This window comes from Salvia hispanica, chromosome 2 (genome assembly GCF_029641045.1).
Source record: "Salvia hispanica isolate PSC_SH4W2 chromosome 2, Shi_PSC_v1, whole genome shotgun sequence".
NCBI classification, from domain to species: Eukaryota; Viridiplantae; Streptophyta; class Magnoliopsida; order Lamiales; family Lamiaceae; genus Salvia; species Salvia hispanica.
Genome location: NC_142693.1, coordinates 43,749,114 through 43,771,739, shown reverse-complemented (window position 1 = coordinate 43,771,739; position 22,626 = coordinate 43,749,114). Strand labels below are relative to the sequence as shown.

At 44.1% G+C, this 22,626-nt stretch overlaps 1 protein-coding gene across 1 annotated transcript; it reads right to left on the bottom strand.

Moving 5' to 3' along the window:
• Window positions 1-254: 254 nt before the first annotated feature.
• On the bottom strand, window positions 255-3,333 carry LOC148932469 (uncharacterized). The gene is made up of 5 exons (XM_089065118.1): window positions 3,248-3,333; window positions 2,346-2,753; window positions 2,051-2,190; window positions 1,530-1,729; window positions 255-305 (listed from the first exon to the last, which is right to left on the bottom strand). The coding sequence occupies exons 1-5, from the start codon at window positions 3,331-3,333 to the stop codon at window positions 255-257; spliced, it is 885 nt and encodes a 294-aa protein (XP_088921244.1).
• Between the last annotated feature and the right edge of the window lie 19,293 nt (window positions 3,334-22,626).

The following is a 22,626-nucleotide window of genomic DNA, read 5'->3' as shown; positions in this document are numbered from 1 at the left end:
TAAGCGGGATGTTTTGCCGGCGATCCTTTGTGACCTTCAACGAGCTTAGGAACTCGAGAGTATACTTCCTAAATGACGGCCACTTCCTCTCAAACTTGTACCGAAGGCCGTTCCCGTCACCTACATCACATAACGCCCAAAAGTCCTCCGCGATCCCCAAAGTTTAAAGAGGGAAATCGTGGGGGTACCTTGAGGGCGCCGTCTCTCGCGCCGACAACTTCTTCCACATAGCCTTTTGCTCGTCCAAGTCAAGGCTAATGCCATAGTTCTTCGCGTTCTCGGGCTTTCCCTTTGATCCCATTTTCCTACAAACGAAAAGTGCAACACCTAAAAAGTATACCAACAATGGGAAATCAAAGGTTCCCCAAACTTGCGCTCTTATAAGCAATACAAAAGAATCAACATGTAAGTGCAAGCTTAGGTGTACAAAACTTCCTAGATGGTAGCGTGGAAACATGTAGAACATAAACATTCAAACTAGGAAACACAAATCCATCTTCCAACGTGAATTCATCCCCCATGCAGAGACGTATCAACAATACATCAATACATATCAACAATCTCTATAGGATACTCAAGTATTGCAATTCATGGAAATAATAATATCCTCACAATGCTATGAACATGATTGCAACAAAAGAACAAGTATAAACAAGAAGGAATCACTATTCACAAAGCTTCAAACCTATCACCAAAACACAATATCACCATGGAAATCCACAAATAAGCATACACAATCATCTCCCATCGTAAAATAAGAGTTTTCACCGAAAAATTCATCCAAAACATGCTTAAAATCCATTGAAGAAGTAGAACAAAACTCAGAAATTTAGTTAGGATTCATAACCTTGTGTTGCTTGAGAATTGGAGAAGAAGAACTCTAAACTTGGAGAGAATTGAGAGAATGATAGTGTGGGTGTGTGAAATTGGTGATTTATAAAGGTGGGGGTAGTGTGCAAGGAAGGAATTTGAGAAGAAATGGGAAAAGGAATGGAAAACTTACCTTTTAAACTGCATTCCCGTCTCTAGACTGCGCGCGGCGGGCCGCCGCATGGGGCGTTTAAAACAGCGATTCCTGGCGGGCCGCCGCGGCCCGTTCAGCGGTTCATCTGGCTAGCCCTAAGCCCGACCTATCCTGCACATGTGAATACACGTGTGGCGACCGCCGTGTTAAGTGCGGCGACCGCCACGCGTTAAATATTTTTTTTTCTTTTTAAACAAAGAACGAAAATAAAGAAAAATAACAAAAATAAAGCAGTTGGGTTGCCTCCCAACAAGCGCTTTTGTTTTTAGTCGTTAGCTCGACTTGAAGTGGCCCACTACTTGGGCGGATCAGCGACCTGAGTGCTGAAAATTGGCATTGGGAGCAACTTGGTCCCTTGCTTCTTCCACCACTTGTATTTCCCCTTATTGGTTTTGATAACATATATCTCGGGGTCCTCCTTTGGGTGCTTTCTTCTTCTTTTGCTTATTTTTCTGCGGAGTAGAGGTAAGGGATTAGTATCGTCCTTTTTGGGAGAACGTCTTACCTCTTTTACAATGTAGATGGTGGAGGTAGTATGATCCTCTACTTCAAAGGGGTCTTGAGGTTTGGTCAAATCCGTGACCATGACTGCCCTACACTGCTGCTCCATCTTCGCCCGCTTTGCTTCCTCAAACTTGAGCATCTCGCTCTCGATCTTATAGGTAGACTGACTATAGTTATCGCTAATTGTGATCTCACCACGACCTACATCAATCAAAGCTTTGCAAGTAGCAAGAAAATCTCTCCCTAAGCTTAGAGGGACGTTCTTGTCTACTTTCATGTCAAGCACAATAAAATCGGCGGGGAAAATGAAATCATCGACTTTTACTAAGACATCCTCAATCATACCAACAGTTTTAATGGACGAGTTATCGGCCAACCTGAGTGTTACGTCTGAAGTTTTGATTGGCCCAATGTTGAGCTTTTCGTAGAACTTCAGTGGCATGAGATTGATGGAAGATCCTAAGTCGCATAGGGCCTTGTCAACCTTTCCCTCTCCAATCCAGCATCGGATAATGAATTGGCCCAGATCTATCTGTTTCACTGCCTTCTCCTTTTGGATGATCTCGTTGCAATGATTTGGTAGCTTAAGGTCAGCTTTTGTCGGCTTTCTCTTCCTCATCACCGCCTCCCTTAGTAGCTTTGCATACTTAGGTATTTCCTGCAACGATTCAACTAGAGGAAAGTTAGTATGGACCTTACAAAACATGTTCAAAAAATGTTTGAAATGCTCTTCAAGCTTAAACTTCCTCTTCGGTTGCAAAGGTAGCACAATCTCATTGTGCCGCACGAGTCCTTGCTGAGTGGGTGCATCTGCTTGTCTGTGGTGGACAGCCGTGGTGTGTGCGACGGTCCTCCAGCGGCTGGGCAGACTCCATTCGGTGCTTCAGCGGCGGCCCGGTGCAATGTGTGCAGCGGTCCGCCGGCGGCTGGGCAGTCCCCAGTTTTCTGCTTTGCCACCCACTTCTTATTGATGTCATCCACTCGTGCGGCTGCCTTTGCCCTGTCCTCATCCAACTTCTTTTGGATTTGCTCCATTTGAGTGTTGATGTTGGCTATGACAGTTGAGATCATGTTCATTCCCTGCTCGAGGTTGTTTATTCTAGTTTCAACCACTCCGATCTTCGTGTCATTAACCTTCCTGTCTTGCGTGATTACTTCCAAGATCCTTGTGATTCCTTGGTCATACTTTTCCTCCTTCTTGGTTGCCTCAACTACTCCTCCCTTGCTAACATTAAATCCCGCGGGGGGTTGCAAGTAATTATTGTTAGAATAAGAGAGATTAGGATGAGGACGGTTTCCATTATAATTATTGAAGTTACCGCCCCCCTAATTAGGGCGATAATTGTTGTTGTAATTTTTATTGGAACCGCCTCCTTGCATGTAGTTGATTTCCTCCACTATCGGGGCAGGAGTTTCGGGTTTAGAGACCGCTATGATGGAGGTCGGTGGAATCGGGTCCTCCTTCCTTGATGTATCCATTTGGTCCACCCTAACTCTAAGCTCGGCCAATTCCTTCGCAAAAGAACTTTCCTCGGCCTCTTCAATTGCAGCTATCCTCTTCATGCTATGCCTTTCTTTCGACCACCCCCTGCTGTTGGTGGCGAATTCCTCTATCACCACCATGGCTTCCTCACCTGACTTCCTCAAGAATCCTTCATTTGCACCTGAATCAAGCATAACACAAATCTTCTCGTTAAATCCATTATAGAGAATTCCTACCTGATGGTCCACGGTGAAACCATGGTTAGGGCATTTTCGGAGAAGAGCTTTGAAACAAGCAAACGCCTCGTAGAGGGGCTCGTCATGGCCTTGGATGAACTGGAAGATATCGCGTTTGAGCTTCAAGATTGTGCCCCGCGGATAGTACTTGTCGAGGAAGGCAGCTACAATGTCTTTCCATGTGGAGACCTTTTCTATGGGCATGCATTCAAACCACTCTTTAGCAGAATCAGTTAATGAAAAGGGGAAGAGTCTTACTCTTATGGCATCGTCATCGACACCGTTTAATTTGAGCGTGTTTGAGATCTCCACAAATTTGGAGAGATGGCGATTGGCATCCTCTGTAGCCCTACCTGCAAAAGGAGTTTGCTCGACCCTTTGAATAAGGGGCATGCGTAACTCGAAATTATTAGCGTCAATACGAGGGCCTTCGGGAAAGGTAATCATATTCCCATGATTGAACATGTTCATCACGGGTTGGATTTCCTGATTCTTCTTCTCTAAAGCTTCGCGGGCTGCCCTTTCCGCATTTATCTCATCCATCAGCAACTTCATCATTTCTTGTAGCTTTTCGATGTCTATTCGGTCACCTATTGTTCCTGATCCTTTTTCACTTCTTATTTTCCTACGAGTTCTTTCAAGTTCTAAATCGAGCGGATCTAGGCTGTCCTTCCCAGAGCGCGTTCGCATACAAAACCTGCAAGAATCTAAAACAAAACAAATTAAAGAACTAAAAAAAAATGAAAACTAAAAGCAATTAAATTCCAAAGTAGCAAAATTATCCGTTTGAAGATATCACTCCAAAGTGAATTGTCTTCCCCGGCAGCGGCGCCAAAAACTTGGTGCACTTTTTATTAGCACTAAATAAACCTGCAAGTATCAGAGTATATAGAGTATAGCTAAAGGTTAGTACCGCGTATCGAACACGGGGAAGACAAACACAAAGTGTCTATCCTCTACTAAGACTCAATTACTATCTGGAAAAACGAAAAGGTTTTGGAAAACTTTTGAAAACTGAAAACAATAAAAAGCATAGAACAACTAAGAGCAAATAAAACACGGAGAAAGACGATAAAGATAAGGGAATCCCAGGGATGTGTGTTCACAGTTATGGTTATACAAAATTCCAACTACAATACACTAGCACAGTATATACTTTGAAAGGACGAGTCACCTAGCTTATGATCATGCGATACAAACGTTGATTACAAAATTAGGGTTGTCAATCCTAACACGTAACTCCAAAAAGTTCCTAAGATCCTTGAAAAGTCCTCACTCTCAATTAACAGTGCCGTTTTAAGGGAAGCTAACTGTAGTGTCTACTAAGTGAATCTAACTCGCTAGAACTCTGTCACAGTTATGAAGCAAGTTATATTAAATCATACAAGATTGTGTCACTCAATCATGCAGCATCAGAACTACTTAGGGAAGAAATAAAGTAAAAACAAAACGGATATTAAATAGAAAAAGGAATTTGTATAACCAAAGTCGTTACTAACACATCCCTAGAATCCTATGAGTTTAGTTACACATAATTGAATAAGCTAAAAACATAGATTGAAGGGAAGACAATTTGAACATAAAACTAAAGCAAATAAAACCCGTAGGTTGAATCCTTGTTGTTCTTGATGTTCTTGAAATCCTTCTCCAACTCCTTGCACAAGTGAAGCACTCTAACTCTTGATCTCTATGAAGTATTTTGCAAGTAGAAGCTCTCTCATTTTGATGAAGCTTGAGGTCTTATTTATAGGGAAAAACCAATCCTTGTTGTAGAAGGAAAAGATCTCCAAAATATGGTAAATCTGGGCGCAAATATAGGGCTTCTCGGATTCGCCACCTTTCTCCAGCGGCCGCCGCACCTTGGCCGGCGATCGCCGCGTTGGAGTTCAGAGAGTCTGTTCCCTCGGCGGCGGACCGCATGACTTCCGGCGGTCGCCGGATGAGACTTCTCTTCCAAGCGTATTTTTTCGAGGCGGACCGCTGCTTTGATCTGCCCGCCGGGCGCCGACGGTTGCCGCACACATCCACGGCGGTCGCCGATCGCCGTCTGACTCCAGATTTCCAGACTTTGCGTTTTGGCTCCCTTTTTCGGCTCAATTATGCACGTTTCTCACAAAACACGTAAAAATACCAAAATAGACTAAATATGCAAATAATGGACGTGTAGAGTGACTTTGACATAAAAAACGGACCAAATAATGGCCTTAAAATAGTGCAAAATCCGAGCGTATCAACTTCTACGATTTAGGGTTACCGATTTTGATTCTCCAAAGAATTGACGATTGCTCGCACCTTCTCCACGATGATGATCTTCAATAATAGACCACAGATCTTCTGACTGGTTCCCGAACTGTATCTCGATTTCAGGGTGGGCTGATCTTATCAAAAATACAAGGACTCGAATAAAAAAGACAGAAAAATCTCACAGAGGAGAGCTGAGAGAATTTTCGAGCTCCTCTAAAACCAGAGGGGGGCGGAAATTTCTGCAGAGAAAATATTAATGTGTGTCCCTCCTTTATTCTCCAATTTATATTAAGTTCATATTTGGGCTCAATCATCGATCTATGGAAGGTTTTGGATATTTATTATGTCTCTCCTTTATTCTCCTATTTATATTAAGTTCATATTGGGCCCTGTCAGGGATCTATGGAAGGTTTTGGATATGGGCTCCTCCAATTAGCTTTTTACTAATTAAATTGAACCCACAATTTAATATAAGCTTATATTGGAATATTACGAGCAGCCACTACAGAAGTAATATTGCACTCCCCATCCAAATCTGAAATTACGAGTAATCCGGGTTTCCATTTTGTTTATTATTTATTTCCCGCGCTTAATATATAAATTTCCATTAATTAATTAAAGTCTGCTATGGACTTAATTAATTAACATCATATTAATTCCAAGAGTAAACTTAGCAAGAAACACTTATTTATTATTCATAGAGTAATAAAACTTCTATTGGCCAGTGTCCCGAATAATAAAACCTTGTTCGAGCTCCTCTTGAGGACATTATCAAACGAGACTCACCTCGCGCATGATTCAACATAATAGCAATCCTAGCACTGCTAGATATTAATCACCACTGCCCAATATATCAGGATTATTGGGTTGCGAAAAACCCGCACCATTTGATAAGTCAAAGTACTGCATAATCAATACCGTATGCTCAATGCTAACGTATGTAGATTAAGAAATAGTTATTTATCAAAACCTAGTCTTTCAGTAGATAGCATAAAGACACGTCTTGTTGTTAGATCCATTCAGTGCTATACCACACCAACGTCATCTTATTTCAGTAAGGCTTAGAAATAATCGGACTGACATTGCAACCTTTCAAGATAGGTAGCCAAAGCCTATCTAGGTTGTGAAATTCTTCTTTTTCTTTTGCAAAGCACTGCATAGATCTGACCGTGTTACCTTAAAGTGGACGACGCCCACAACCGGTCTACTAAGCAAAAGACTTAGACTTTGTTTACTTCTTATGCCTTTAAATGTTTATAAAACATCTTATAAATGCACCAGCAAACACAATGTAATAATATATTGATTCTATTCGTGCGAAACTGCTAGAATAATACTGAATCGGGTTAAAACTGGATAATAGAGTTTTACGTATACAAGCAAGATTCTATTCGAGCGAAACTTGCTCGAAACATGCTTTTCAGTATACCAAACCTAACAATCTCCCACTTATACTCAAAACATGCTTTCGAGTATACCCACTGCCAAAAACTCTCCCACTTATACACAAAGAAGGTCTTGGTATTAGAAATATATCGAACCACCATTCATTTCACATCATATTTGAACATGTTTCCACAAAGACATTTTATGTGAAAAATCTGTTTGGTTGTTCTCTGATCAAGTCTTTTCCACCATAATGTCTTTGCTGCGTACTTGATCTTTAATTAATTTCATTTCTCTATGTGATTGCTTAGCTTTATTAGCTCGTGTGTCCCTTGAGTTAGCCTTCACTAGAGTAATCACAACCAAATGTAATACTCATAGGCATACTCAAACTTACGATTAAAGCAATTAGGAAGATACTCCTAAGGTAAACACATATTCAGAGGATGACTTACTCGATCACTGATTAGTCATAAAACTAAGATAGTGTAACCCCAAGGACGTTACTTGAATGACTGATAAACTAGAATATAGTTACTAGTCTTTCTCAAGCACTAGGGTATATTCATTACCTCAATCAAAATCCTTTGCTATGGTTATATGATATACACTTGCCATGCATAAGCACAACTAATATCAAACTTAGTACACATTATAGCATACATGAGACAACTATCTCCGAAACTAGTCTCATAATCCTTGATCTCACCAAGCGTCAAACGACACTTGAATAGAGACAAGACAATTCCATCTTGAAAGGTATAAACCTCTTCATGGAATTTCTAATGCTAAAATGTTCCAAGCAATGTGTAGATATAGTATTCCTAAGAGAATCTCAACATTCTTTCTAGCAATCTTAAAAAGACTTAGATGCTAAGAATGTAATTAGTTTCTCTTAAATCCTTTATCTTAAACTGGGCAGACAACCAGTCTCCTACGCCAGATGCCAATCTTAGTTGTTTGCAACTTTTGTAGATTTCATCATCGTAGAGTACCAATAATACCATATGTAATGCACTTTCAACTTCTTTGTGCTTGCAGCACTGTTAAGGACACAAGTCAAATTCCAATTATTTGACAATTTTGATAAAACACATATACTCTGATTTAGATGCTTGCCTAAGACCATGAAGGTCTATATAAGCTTCCAATCATGCATTTCATACCCTTAATTACATATTGATAAGTCGTATTCTAAGCCTTGGTTACTGGTCAGTATGTCGTGAAATGCATGTATTATCTGCAAAACAGTTGCTCAAGTGTGCAGGATTAAGGGATCCAAGTCAGTAGGAGACGATTCAGGTGACGCAAGTGAAAAGAGCGCTAGAAGGGTGCAATACTGACCAGGATGCATGCCAGAGAAAAGGCTCGAGATGGAGAAGAAGGATAGCTGGGATGATCATTAACAAGGGCAAAAAAGTCAAATCATGAAGGAAGTATACCCTAAAAGCAAGGGCAAGCCTCCCTATAAAAGAAGCCACTTGGAGAGAGAAGAGAGTTCGGGTTGGGAGTTCCAAAGTTCTCGGTTCTCATACACACTTAGTAGAATTCTCTCTAGAAGATCAGTCCTTCAGCATTATCCAATCTCTCGTTCTTCGCCACAGCTATGGTCACTTGACGTCCAAGAGTATGCCGGAGAAGTCATCAATCTACCGTCCCAGCCAGTTGCCGTAGTAGTATAGCAGTATCATCGCCCGGAGTGACAAAACAATCGTTATTTTGCTTTCTAGTTTAATCTTTACCTGTTTTCATCGTTGGACTCGTTGCAAACATTTATCGTTGTTGCCTTTTGAAGTACTTTGTGAAGATCCAAACGTCTAAGATATGAAGTTTCTATTTCGTATGTCGCTTTGGTTCGAGTTTGCTTCATTCTGCCTAGGAAAGTTAGATCTAGTCGTTGCTTTTAATTTCTAAGTGTTTTCTTATCTGGAGTTGTTGATCTAAGGTTGTAGTTATGTTTCAGTTCTAATTTTCGTGCATGAAGTCCTTGTTCTGCGCTGTGATCACCACCTTGCATGTTAGTCAGTAGAGGCAGTTTACAATTCCAGCTGTTCATCTTTAGTTAAACATTTTAATCGATGGATCTTGGGTTTGAAATTATGAATCTGAGTTTAGCCATGGAGTTTGTGTTCATATGATTTCTGTTAATGCTTGGTGAAGAAGAAAACGTCAAAATCAACTTTAGCCTTGGACCACTTTTACCTTTTGAGTTACTTTTGCTTTTGTCCCCCACTTTCCAATTGTACCTTCCAGACCTGTCAGAAAGCCAACCAGCCATCAGATATACCTTGTTGTCTAAATTTCCTCTTTTAGTAACTGTCTACTTTTCATATACCTCTGAGATACCTTGTCCCCTATTTTCACGAACACAACCACATGCCTATTATTTTCATGCCTACTAGTCAGTAGAGTACCATCTTTATTTCTTGCCTAGGTAAAGTCTCAACTCGAGCGTGATAGCTAACCAAAAACACCCAGGAAAGTCACCACAGTTATCCGAACGTGTCCATCCTTGTGGGATTCGACCCTTACCTCCACTATACTAATCAGTAGAAGTGGGTTGAGGAAACTTATTTGAAATCAGGTTCCGGTTGTCGTGTCAACGACTCAGCTAGGTTGGGAATATTATCCTGATCAGTTGGATACACTCTTGCAGTTACACACTCGACTGAAACCTGCACCTTTCAAAATGGCGCCGTTGCCGGGGATGGATGGCGTTCATACCTGTTACTGTGTGTGATCTTTTTGGTGTACATACTGTTCATAATTTTCCTTTTCTTTTTATTTTCAGTTTATGAGAAGTAGCTCGACTCCTGGCCAGTGGAGACCAAGGATACTTCCCCGAGGAACGATAATCGTTACCACTCGTTCTGGCCTGTCGACAGCACTGTCCGACCTAGGCACGAGCAGCGACGAGGAGAAAGAAGATCTAGAGTACCAACTCCCAGAGCTTCCACTCCAACCAGTCAGAGCACTAGTGAGAATGGCTGACCAAGGTGAGGATGATGCCGAGCTCGCAACGCTTACTGCACATGCTGACGGAGACCCCCCACAAGCCATAGTGGTCACCCCAGGCCAGGCCGCCTGTGATGTGAAACCCCACGTTATTGCGATCCTGCCAACGTACTGTGGGAAGAGTTACGAGGGACCTCACGAATTCTTAAATTAGTTCTGCAAAATCTATAAGGCGCAGAGGCGGCCAGCATGAGCAAGCGAGGATGACTACAGACTGAAAGCCCTACCGTTTGTCCTAAAGGGAGAGGCCAACACCTGGTTCATGCGCCTGCCAGCCGACTCCATCAATACATGGGCCGATTTCAAGTCAGCTTTCCTAGCTGAGTTCTTCCCGTCTTCAAAGACAAGTGCATTGAAGAGGAAGATATCATGTATAAGGCAAGAATACGATGAGACCCTGAGTGAGTACTGGGAGAAGTACATGAGTCTTCTGGAGTCATGCCCCAACCATCGCATGAAGGAGATAGAGGTGCACCACACCTTTTATGAGGGGATGAACAAAGAAACAAAGGATCTGGCGAATTCATCATCCGGAGGCGATTTCACACAGTTGAGAGTCAGTGAAGCCAAGAAGGTTTTACGCAAGCTGTTGAATGCGAAAAAGACGTACGTCAACGCAAGGGATGGGTACAGCCGAGAAAGGGTAGCAAGTGCTTCGGCTACTGACCAGGAGGAAAGGATGGATTTGAAGATGGAGGAATTAAAGAAGGAATTGCTGACTCCAATCAAACAGAACACTCCACCACCTTCTCCGACTGGAGGAAAAGAGGCCCCTAAACTACCATATGATCAGCTGGACAACTCGCCAGATGTGGAGCAAGCAAATTCCGCAGGATACTACAATTCTAATGGAAATTGGATTCCGGGAAAGCAGAGGGATGCACCGTGGAGGGACCACCAAAACTTCCGATGGGGAGATGGAAATCAGAATCAGAACCAAAATCAGGGTCAGAATCAACGCCACCCCCACCCAAACCAAAATTTTAACCGTGGCCCAACGAACCCTGACCACTAGTCTAACTGGGCAGGAAAGAACCAACAACCTCAGAACCAAAACCCTCAAAACCAGAACCCGAACCCTGCCTATGTGCCGCCACATCAGCGGAACTACCAGAACCTGAACCAGAGCCAAAACCAGAACCAATATAACCAAGGACCTCAACATAACAGCCACAACCAAAACCAAAATTAGTACCAGCACAACCACGACCAGTACAACCCTCCTGCCCAGTATAACCAGTGCCCACAAAACCAAAACCAGCAAAATTTCTCGGGCTACCAGTCAAACCCACCTACCTAGCATTACCAGCACCAGGGTTCGAACCAATTCCATCACCCAAACAGGTCGAGGAGGTCTATGGAGGACATGATGGGAGAGATGCTTGCTTCGCAGCAGAGCATTAAAAGCGACTTGCAATCCAGTAATGAAATAATGCAAGGAATGCAAAGTGCCCAGAAGGAGCATAGGGCAAATATGGATATGATGAACAGGCAGTTGGCCCAGCTCGCTAACTCGGTGGGAGAAATGAAAGGGAACTCAGGGAAACTCCCATCTACAGTCCATGTACCTGAAAAGGCAAATGTGAGTAAGATTACACTGCGGTCCGGAACAGCCTACAATGGACCTCAACTCAAGAACCCTATTAGGGAATCTAGTAGAGCAAGGGTGCTGAGCGACATCGTCTCAGCGGAAGAGCTCAAGAGGCCTCTGCCTCAGATGGAGGATCCGTTTTTTCTGAACGAGAAGCCTACTGAGGAAGGAAAGGAGGGAGAAACACAACCTAGAAACGAGCAACCTGAAGGAACAATACCCACATCGGGACCTCAAACCCAGGAGGCACCAAAGGAAAGTCCACAAGGGCTAACTGAAGAGGCTAAAGGGGAAAAACTGTTTCCATATCGGTTTGTTACGAAGAGCAAGAAAGAAAACCCTGTGGATTTCATGTTGATCTTCGGAAAACTGAAAGTCACCATACCATTCCTCCAAGCTGTGAGACTGCCCCCTCTAGGGAAGTTTATAAAGGAGTTCATAGCCGGAAAGACCCAGGAGGATGGAAAAATCATGGTGGAAGGGATAGCGTCAGCTATTGTGCAGGAGAAACTACCACCCAAGAGGTCCGACCCAGGTATGTTTACTTTACCCATAACAATTGGAGATGTAAAGATCGAGCATGCAATGTGTGATTTAGGAGCATCTATCAATGTTATGCCGTTATCCATTTATAATCGGTTGAAGGGGGTAAAGTTCTCAAATACTAGGGTGTTGATCCAACTGGCTGATAGGTGAAAAGCCTCTCTGGTGTACAGTATGTTCAAAAGGAAATAACAGGTTCCCTAGGTCCAGCAAATCCACTAGATCACGCGGTCTAGGAACTCGTTGGTCGCAGGAAATCCCGGTCGTCGGACACACAGAGCACTTTTTTTCAAAAACCCCCAACCACTTTACTAAACTTAGTATAGGGAAGTAGGGATCGATCCCACAGAGAAGGATGCGTAATACTCATGTTCAAGGATTTGGGTGAGTTTTTTTGGTGTTGGCTGCTGCCACGCATTTTTCTTGGGTTGAGGAAAACAAATTAAACTGACTTGGGAATCTTTAAAACTCCTAAGCTAACAGCTCAACCTAGGCGAAATTGTAAGAGAACGTTGCAAAGGAAATTAACTGCTCAACACTTGATCTAAGAAACTACTTCACTACTAGACCTAGGAAACAAACCGACTGTGGGGACGATGACTGAAAAAGCAAGGTACGAACGAAAAGCTGGCAGAATAACTAACTCTCGTACCAACTAACAGCGACATCATCTTCCATAACCAAATTGCGTAAAACTCATACGAAATTTAACATGAACGAAATCAAAACAGAGCAACTAATTTTAAATCAAATTTATGCATAAACAACGTAGAACTAAACAGATCTGCAGACACTAGACGAAGCAAAACAGAAAACAAGAAGAAAACTCGAATCCATCTAACAACTACCTTTCCTCACGTCGAATCCAACCTCAGACGCTAAATCCACTCCAGATCCAAGCGTCCAACACGAACTCCAACCAACAGAAACTCTTCATCACTTCAGATTTGAACAAAAACCTCCAAACAGTCAATAAACCACAGATCTATCACCAAATTCCCATATCAAACACCACAACATCAAAATAAAACAGAGATCGACATAATACTTGTAGAAATAAACTACCGGCAAAGAGATCTACGCAAATCGACTTGAAATTCAACTGCTAAACGCAAATCAACAAAGCGGAAAGACAATAAGTATCATCAACAACCAGGTCGACTCCCAAAAGTGAAGTTCGACAACAAAAACGAGCAAAACAATGGAAATTAAAAGGAATTGTATCTTCGTCCACACTCGGACGGTGTTGCCAACCGCGAAACTTCTATAGAAAGTGACCTTCGTACCCGACTACCCCAGATCTCCCATTCCCAAGTGTGTGTAATGTGTGTGAGCTAAGAAGAGTGAAAAAAAGTTCTCCCAATGTGCGTTGCATGCTCTTCTATATATAGGCGTTGGAGTGGGGCCCAGCGAGGTATAGATAAGACTTTGTTGCCCTCAGCTATTGACTCCTCTGTCACGCCATCTTTTCTTTTAAATCTTGCTCACTTCGTTCCTTTCCTTCGCTAGACCATCTCCTTCAACACTTCCTTGATCTAGCGATTTTTCTTCACACACCTGGCTTAGGAAACGTGTTAGACCCAGCAAATTATAACATTTTTCACATATAACCGATGCATGAAATTAGCCTTATCAATAGGTCATGTATAAATCCTGAGGGTGTGTTAGAAAATGTGTTGGTCAGGATACAAAACTTTACTTATCCCGCTGATTTTTATATAATTAGAATTAGTGAACCAGAGGCTAGGGAGTCTAGCGGGATATTGTTAGGAAGACCATTTTTAAGAACAGCTAAGACAATTGTGGATATGGCTGAGGGGACAATCTGCATTGACTTTAATGGTGAAAAATTTGTTTTTGACATCAATGAAGGCATGAAAAAGCCAATAGATTCTGAAAATCTATGCTATGTTGATGTCATTGACCCCTTAGTCCAAGAATTTCTTGAGACCGAATTATTGCAGGAAAAACTCCAAGCCTTGGATGTGTATGCCCAGGCTGATGTGGAAGCAGCTGCATGGTGTGATCTGATCAGTAGCCGAGGGTTAACTGACAAGGAGATCGAAGGAGCAATTACGGAATTCTGTCAGAAGTCGGAACTAGCGGGATCCGCAGGGGCTTTACTACCGGCTAGTATGGAGGAGAAATCAGATGGAGAACATGAGCAAGAGGATGATTCTCAAAAGAACCCTCTACCTACAGACACACTACCCCCACAGGTGGAGTTGAAGAAGTTGCCAGCGAATCTTAAGTATGCCTACCTCGGAGAGGAAGACTCGTTCCCTGTAATCATCAATAGCGGGCTGACTGAAGAGCAAGAGGCAAGGCTACTAACTGTGCTGAGTAAAAACAAGAGGGCTATTGGATGGAGCCTTACGGACCTGGTGGGGATAAGCCCAGATGTCTGCATGCACCACATTAGGCTGGAGGAGGGAGCCAAGGCACATAGAGATTCGCAAAGAAAGGTGAACCCAAACATGCGGGAAGAGATACTGAAGGAAATCTTGAAGTTGCTCTCGCTGGGCATTATATACTCAGTACCCGATAGTGAATGGGTCAGTCCAATCCACATGGTCCCCAAGAAATCAGGGATCCAGGTGGTTAAGAATGAGAGGATTGAGCTAGTACCCACCAGGCTAGTCACTGGATGGCGAATGTATATAGATTACCGAAAACTGGACACTGCAACCAGGAAGGACCATTTCCCCCTGCCATTCATCGATCAAATGCTGGAGCGACTGGCTGGGAGGAAGTACTTCTGTTTTTTGGATGGGTACAGTGGCTACTTTCAAATCTACATGAACCCGGAGGACCAGGATAAGACCACGTTCAACTGTCGGTTTGGAACCTATGCGTATAGGCGTATGCCATTCGGCCTATGCAACGCCCCTGGTATTTTCCAACGATGTATTCTCGGATTTGATTGAAGATTGCATAGAGATCTTCATGGATGATTTCACTGTCTACGGAGACTCTTTCGACTCGTGCTTGCAACATTGGGATGTGGTGCTGGAAAGGTGCCAAGCAAAGAGTCTGGTTTTAAATTTTGAGAAATGCCACTTTATGGTTACAGAAGGAATCGTCTTAGGACACGTGGTGTCAGAAAAGGGAATCCAGGTGGATCAAGCCAAGGTGGATGTCATATCCAAACTGCCCTTCCCTACTGATCAGAAGGGAATAAGAGGTTTTCTGGGCCATGCCGGATTTTATCGAAGATTTATCAAGGATTTCGCCAAGATCGCCCAACCCCTTACCAGACTTCTCCAGAACGAGGTGGAGTTCGTTTTCGACGAGCATTGCAAGGCTGTTTTTAACCTTCTTAAGGAAAAATTGATCTCTGCGCCGATCATTCAAGCTCCTAACTGGGATCACCCCTTCGAGGTGATGTATGATGCTAGTGACTATGCCGTGGGGGTCGTACTGGGTCAGAAGATCGATGGGAAGAGGTACGTGATATTCTATGCATCTAAGACCTTGAATCAAGCCCAACGGAACTATGACACCACCGAGAAGGAGATGTTGGATGTTGTCTATTCGTTCGAAAAGTTCAGGCAGTACCTATTAGGATCCAGAGTCATCGTCTATACTGATCATGCGGCAATTAAGTATCTCATTGCGAAGAAGGAGTCAAAACCCCGACTGATCAGATGGGTGCTGCTTTTACAAGAATTTGTTTGGGAAGTAGAAGACAAAAAGGGGGTTGAAAATAAAGTAGCGGACCATTTGAGCAGAATAGTACAAGAAGGGAACAGTGAGGATGTGAGAGATCGATTCCCGGAAGAGCATTTATGTGAAGTGATTTTCTCCCAAGAAAGATCGACTGGGAAGAAGTAATGATGCTTAATGGGCAGGACGCAACAACCAAAGGCAGGGAGAAAGTAGGACAGGAACCCTGGTATGCGGACTTGGCCAACTACCTAGTGACGGGAGAGCTACCAATGGTGCCAAACGTGACAAAGGCTCAAAGGATGAAGATCAAGAGTGAAGCAAAGTATTATTTCTGGGACGACCCATACTTGTCGAAGGCAGGAACAGGCCAAGTTATAAGGAGATGTGTTCCTGACTGGGAGCAACGGGATGTACTAACACATTGTCACTCCTTGGTATGTGGAGGACATTTCGGGCCAAGGAAGACTGCAAGAAAGGTGCTGGATAGCGGATTCTACTGGCCGACTCTGAACAGAGATGCATACGAATTCTGCAAGGGCTGTGACCGTTGCCAACTGACCGGTGGGATCTCCGCAAGGGATGAAATGCCGCAAGTTCCAGTGATTGTTTGTGAAGTGTTCGACATCTGGGGCATGGACCTCATGGGTCCTTTTCCCTCATCTTATGGGAATTCCTACATCCTGGTGGCAGTTGACTATGTATCAAAGTGAATAGAAGCCAAAGCCACGAGCACTTGTGAATCTAAAGAAGTCACCAAGTTCCTCAAGAGTCATATATTCAGCCGATTTGGGATACCAAGGGAAATCATCTCCGATCAAGGGACTCACTTCTGCAACCGAACGGTCGAAGCATTGATGAAGAAGTACGGGGTTCATCACCGCCTATCTAGTCCTTACCACCCTCAAGCCAACGGGCAAGCGGAGATCTCAAAAGGAGAAATAAAGAGCATCTTAGAGAAGACAGTCAACCCCTCTAGAAAAGATTGGAGCACAAGGTTGGAAGATGCTCTGTGGGCATATCGGACAGCCTACAAAACGCCTATCGGGATGTCCCCATATCGCATCGTCTTTGAGAAGATGTGCCACTTGCCAGTGGGAATTGAGCACCGAGCATATGGGCAGTTCAGCAAGTTAACATGGATGCTAAGGCCTGTGAAGAGGAAAGGAAGTTGTAGCTACAAGAGCTGGAAGAACTCAGATTGGAGTCGTTTGACTCAGCCATATGGTACAAGGAGAAAACAAAGATGTGGCACGACAAAAATCTGAGAACCAAGAACCTCCAAGTTGGTCAGAAAGTACAACTCTTCCAGTCGAGATTGAAGCTAATGCCTGAGAAACTCAAGTCAAAATGGGCAGGACCTTACATTATCACTGCACTACGTGCTAATGGAGCGGTCGAGATTTCAGGGAGTGTCCCTAACTCTGAACCTTTTGTCGTTAATGGGCATAGGTTGAAAATATATAGGAAAAATGAAGAGATGTGTGTAGTGGAAGAAATTCCACTACACTTTAATAGCGTCTAAATGGCCAGTAGAAAAGGGGTTTGGAGTTCCACCTGGTCAACGTTATATGATTTGTGCTTATTGACCAGGTAAAACTTCAAATACCCTTAGTAATGATGTAAATATTGTGAATATTTAGTAATTTAACTTAAGTTAAGTAGGAAAAAATACCAAAAAGATTTTCAGATCTTAAATATTAATTTGGAGTCCGTACTGACCACGAGAATACCACTTAGGTGAAACTCTGAATTATATTTAAGAGCCTTTTATTTGCCCTATTTCTATTTTTAGCTAATTGAGAGGGGGGAGATGAGTGAAGTTTGAATTTTGGGGTGTTGCAGCTTTGTAGGCGAGTACAGAGACTGGGAGGGCGCGTGGAGCAGAGACGTGACAGGGGACGTCCAATCAGCTGCGAGAACGCTCAACCGCCTCCCACCCGAAGCGTCGCGACCTGGTAACCGCCTGCAACCGGTCAAAACCCTCAACTGCCCACCCCACTCTAAAATATCCCACCGCCTACTCCTCTTCACGTTACAAACCCTTACCTGCATTCTCTCACCCACAACCACCATCCCACTCCAAAAACTACCACCCCACTCTGAAAAACCACAGTGAATCACTACCAGAAAAAGAGAACCACCACCGATACAGGCCATGGCAAAGAGAAAAGCAACCGACAACCCAGCATCTACCACCGGTGAAGACCCCCCAGAAGTCCGAGCGACAGCCGAATCGCGGCCGCCGAGTCCGCAACGATCACAGCCAACGCTGACGACACAAATTCCGGCAATGGTTCCTTTAGACGCACTGGCGGCGTATCTGAGGCAACAGGACCCGAACAAAGATTGGACAACGACCCTGGCCGGATTTAGCCTGACCGGAGGGATGCTGGCGACACCCAACCCTACCCCAACAGCGACCACAGTAAACCCACCCATCACCACCCCAAAAACCTCAAACCCGACATCCGAAAAGACCTCCCCAACAGTAACTGCACAATCAGAACCCTCTAACCTTTCTCCCAAACACCAACAAACAGAGCCACTCGACGTTAGCCCACTTTCCGCCTATCAAGATCCCAACTGGGGAGAAACGGAGGAAAAGGAGAGCGGAGGGAGAGTAAGCGAGGGCGAGAAGGATGAAGCAGAGGAGATAATGGCCACTAAAACCAGAGCCGAAGAAGCAGAGACGGAGGAGATAGATTTGAACGAAATGGCCAAGAGGCAAGGGTTAATGATGGATGATGAGTTCCAATCGGTTTTGAGCAAGGGAAATAGGATCGTGGTAAACCCTGAAGGGGTGGCTGAGGTACTGAACCTCGCATCCCAGGCAGTAGGAAGAGGGGAAACAGCCATGGAAGCAGATGAGTCAGAGGGGGTAGTCCACCAATCCATGGAGGAGATGACAGAAGAACAACCCGAGAAAGCTGAAAAACTTGAAGAGGAGAGGCAGGAACCAGAAACACAACCAGAGGAAGCCTCAATACTGACCAAACCGAAGCCAGTAAAGAGGAGGCTAGTGTTGAAGAACGACCCCAAGGAAGAAAGGCAAAAACCCAAAGAGTGTCACAAAGATGCTTAGGAAAGTGGAAGTCCAACAAGGCAGGAGCAAACACAGCAGCAGATGCAGTGGAGGTCTCTAGTGAAGACGAGAAGACTACTCCTACAAAACCTGAGGAGGAGCCCTCGAAAACTAGCCAGGAGGAAACACAAATGGCAACAGGGACAGTTTCATCAACGCCGACTGACCAGAAAGAAGAAGCTGACAAGGTGGCTGAGGGTCTGGACCTTGCATCAGAGTCAGTAGGTCGGGAGGAGGCGACAGGAAGTGATACTAGTACCCGCGTGGTGACCGAGCCTACTACCCAAGAGGACGCTTCAACACAAGCCGACGAAGAAGCAAAGGCAATGGAAATCGAAGACAAGTACATCCAGGAAACAAAGAGAAAGGCGAAAGCCCCTGCCAAGAAGAAGCAAGCCATAAAGAAACAGCGCACAGCCAATGCCAGCATAGTGATCAGAGAGAGGGAAGAAAGAAGGAGGTTAAGTGACAGCGACTACACTTCCAGTGAGGAGTCAGACTCAGAGAGCGATATCTCTCTAGAAGGGGAAGAGTACCATGAGCAGCAGCTCCCCGCCAACCACCAAGAACTAGTCCACCCTCCGGTAGAGAGGACTGTGTACAGACGGTGGAGGGTAGAGCTCACCGATGAACTTATGGAGGACATGAAGCACTACAACACCAAAAAGCTTCAAGACGCATTTGACGACAAGGAAGATAGCAGCAAGCAAGTCAAATGCGGAAAGGTACTCCACATGCCCTCTTTGGATGAGTTATCTGTTCGTGATTCCTTCCTAGCCAGTATGGAAGCATTGGGTTTTGAGTGGCTGTTAGAGAATAGGGACCCAGAGATATCTGTGAGATTAGCAAAGGAGTTCTTCACCATGTTTAGGTTCCAAGTCACAACGGACCTAGACGAAGTGTCAATTTCCTTCAGGATATTCGGTGGAGAGCTGTCAATGAGTCTGATCGAGTGGACCATGCGACTGGGAATGTGTAGCCTGGAGGAGGCTATAGGAACAGAATGCAAAAGCCGAGAGAGGGGGGGTACCGAGGAGGCACATAGACTTTGAGCCCCAAGAAGCCTGGGAGGAGCTAACCCACCCCGATGCTGGTCAGTTCGCCTCCACTACATCCAGATCCACCCACTTCAACAATTCCATGCTCATATTGGTGCAACTCTACTTAGGCTACAACTTACTAGGACAGAGTAATTCAGCTGCCAGAACGTCTATGACTGAATTGTACATTGTGTGGTGCGCTAATCGCGGGAGGAGGCTGCATTTGGGATTCTGGACAGCCTACCAATGCCACCTGATAGCAACCCACCCAGCTAGGAACTTGTCCCTCTACCACATACTAGGAGCCTTCGTGCGCAACAACATCATCATAACAGAGGCAGAAGACCTATCTCCGATGTACATGGTCGACGCTCCTGGCCTATTCGATATACCATTCTTCGTTCGCACAAACTTGGTATACTACAGAGAAGGAGTGTCGCAATTCTACCCGATGGGAGAAGCCCCTGGTGGAAGGGCACAACAGGGCCAAGAGGGGCAAGCTGGGCAAATTGAACAAGCGCAAAGGCTGAGGCAAGAAAGTTTGGAGAGGGCAGTAACTGAGCTAGCGGAAGAAAATAGACAATCACGGGCAGAGATGGCAAAGCTGACAACCCTGATGGAGAGCATACTGAAGGAATTAGCGAGAGGAAAGGAAAGCGCGGGAGCTGGAACAAGTGGACATGGAGGACAGAACGATGAACCCACCGAACCTGAGGAAGAAGAAGGTGATGAACAAGAGGAGGCAGATGACAACCAACCGGAATCCACGGAAGAGGAACCCAAGGAACCACCTGCACAGACCCCTGCGCCAAGGAGGAGCAGGAGGAACGTCTGATCGAACCCCCTCACCCCCCCCCCCCCCCAAACTGACCAGTTAGTTTTCTTTTATTTCTGTTTTCTTTTACTTTTATTAAATAGGTAGAATTATGTGTATTTAAGGTGAGCAAACCCCATTCATAACACTTAGCCTATCTAATAGTCTAAGTGTGAGAAGTAAAGGGTTTGCTACTTCGGTGCATGTGATTTGTTTATGTTTTCCTTGTGTTCTGTCATAAACATGTTTACTCACACTTAGCCTACTGCGTAGTCTAAGTGTGGGGAGTTTATATGTGTATATAACATGTTTTGTAATATTCTGTTCTGTTTGTTAATTCTATGTATATATCCGAAACTCTCCCACTTAGCCTATTACATAGTCTAAGTGTGAGAAGTTTTTAGATATAGTATGTGTTGTTATAAATGTATGTCCGTCATACTAGTCATTCCCATTTTTCACTTCACAGCCCGTATCTGGGGCAGACACTTGTGAAGAGAGAGGGGGCAGCAAATGGCCAGTATGACATGTATATATGTGTTACTTGAGTCAGTGCATGTTAGTGTTTTTAGGGTTTGTTTAGGTCTAGGAATTATGTGTTTTTTTTTATGAATGGGCTTAAAACTCAACTGCCTCGAACTAACGATGAGGGGAATTGAGGGAGATAAGGCATGCTGGAAAACAAAAACAAGCCTCTCCAGTAACCCCTAGTCAGTATAGATGATGAAGTATGAAGGAAAAACCCATCTCTTAGGTCAGATACGAAAGCCCTCTTAAAAGGTGAGTTAGAAGCCCAAAGTGGAACTACTTTCCACTAAACACAGAAAAAAAGAAGAGTGGCTACCACATGATGTCTAGGGCAAGGTGACCGCGTGTAGCAAACCCTGAAGGCAGTCGGAAACCACCCAAAAAAAAATAAAAAAAATAAATAAATAAATCCTACCCTTAGAACCCTAATTTCTAACCTGATCTACACCCTGAAATAACCCATCAGCCAATAGGACTGTGTGTGTGCAAGGCATAAGGCAAGGAAGCAACTACCCAGGAGGACATATAAAAAGAACCAGCTGAAGAAAAGAAAAAAAGAGAAAATCAATCTGGAAAAATTCCAGATCCAAAAATATAAGAAGGTATAAGGGTGGCAAAGCCACAGAAAAGAAAATCGAAGAAAATGGTCGCAGATACTTGACCGCGAAAAGAGAAAGGAGGAAGAAGGAATAAGGGTGGCGAAGCCACAAGGAAGCTACTGACCAGTTGGAAGCCAATGTCAGAAATTGTCCAGCCAAAGAAAAAGCCCTAGCCAGAAGCCCAAATGCACACAGTTCTCCCACATCGAAATAAGTAGTTAGTTTTTTAACCTTAGAGACTTAGGAACAACCACCCCAAACATTACAAACCAATAGCCCCGTTACAAGCCTTAAAGACCTTCAGGAGCTGCATGTGAGATCTGAGTCTGAAGCATCTGTGGTTCAGCATTGAGAGAAAACAGTCCTAACATCCCCTGTGATGAATGAGTGACTGAGTAAACCCAGTGTTTGACCTAGGATTGGGTGATCCTGACAAGCGGATATACTGACTGGGGAGGAAAAGGGGGGCGGCGGAAGTTTAAGGCTGCCTAAGGCCGGATTACACCTGATCTCAAGGGGAGGGATGGTTGAAAATATAGCATGTTCTATGTGTTTAAGTTATTTATATGTGTTATGTGTTTGTGTCGTTGTTTATTTTTTCTTTGCGTCAGAGTCTTGAGTCTAGTTAGGTAGAGTCGGTCAGGGGGAGTAACCAGGCTCGAATTCGACTTATTTCTTTTTGTTTGTCTTCACGCTTGAGGACAAGCATGTGGTAAGTGTGAGCAGTTTGATAAGTCGTATTCTAAGCCTTGGTTACTGGTCAGTATGTCGTGAAATGCATGTATTATCTGCAAAAGAGTTGCTCAAGTGCGCAGGATTAAGGGATCCAAGTCAGTAGGAGATGATTCAGGTGACGCAAGTGAAAAGA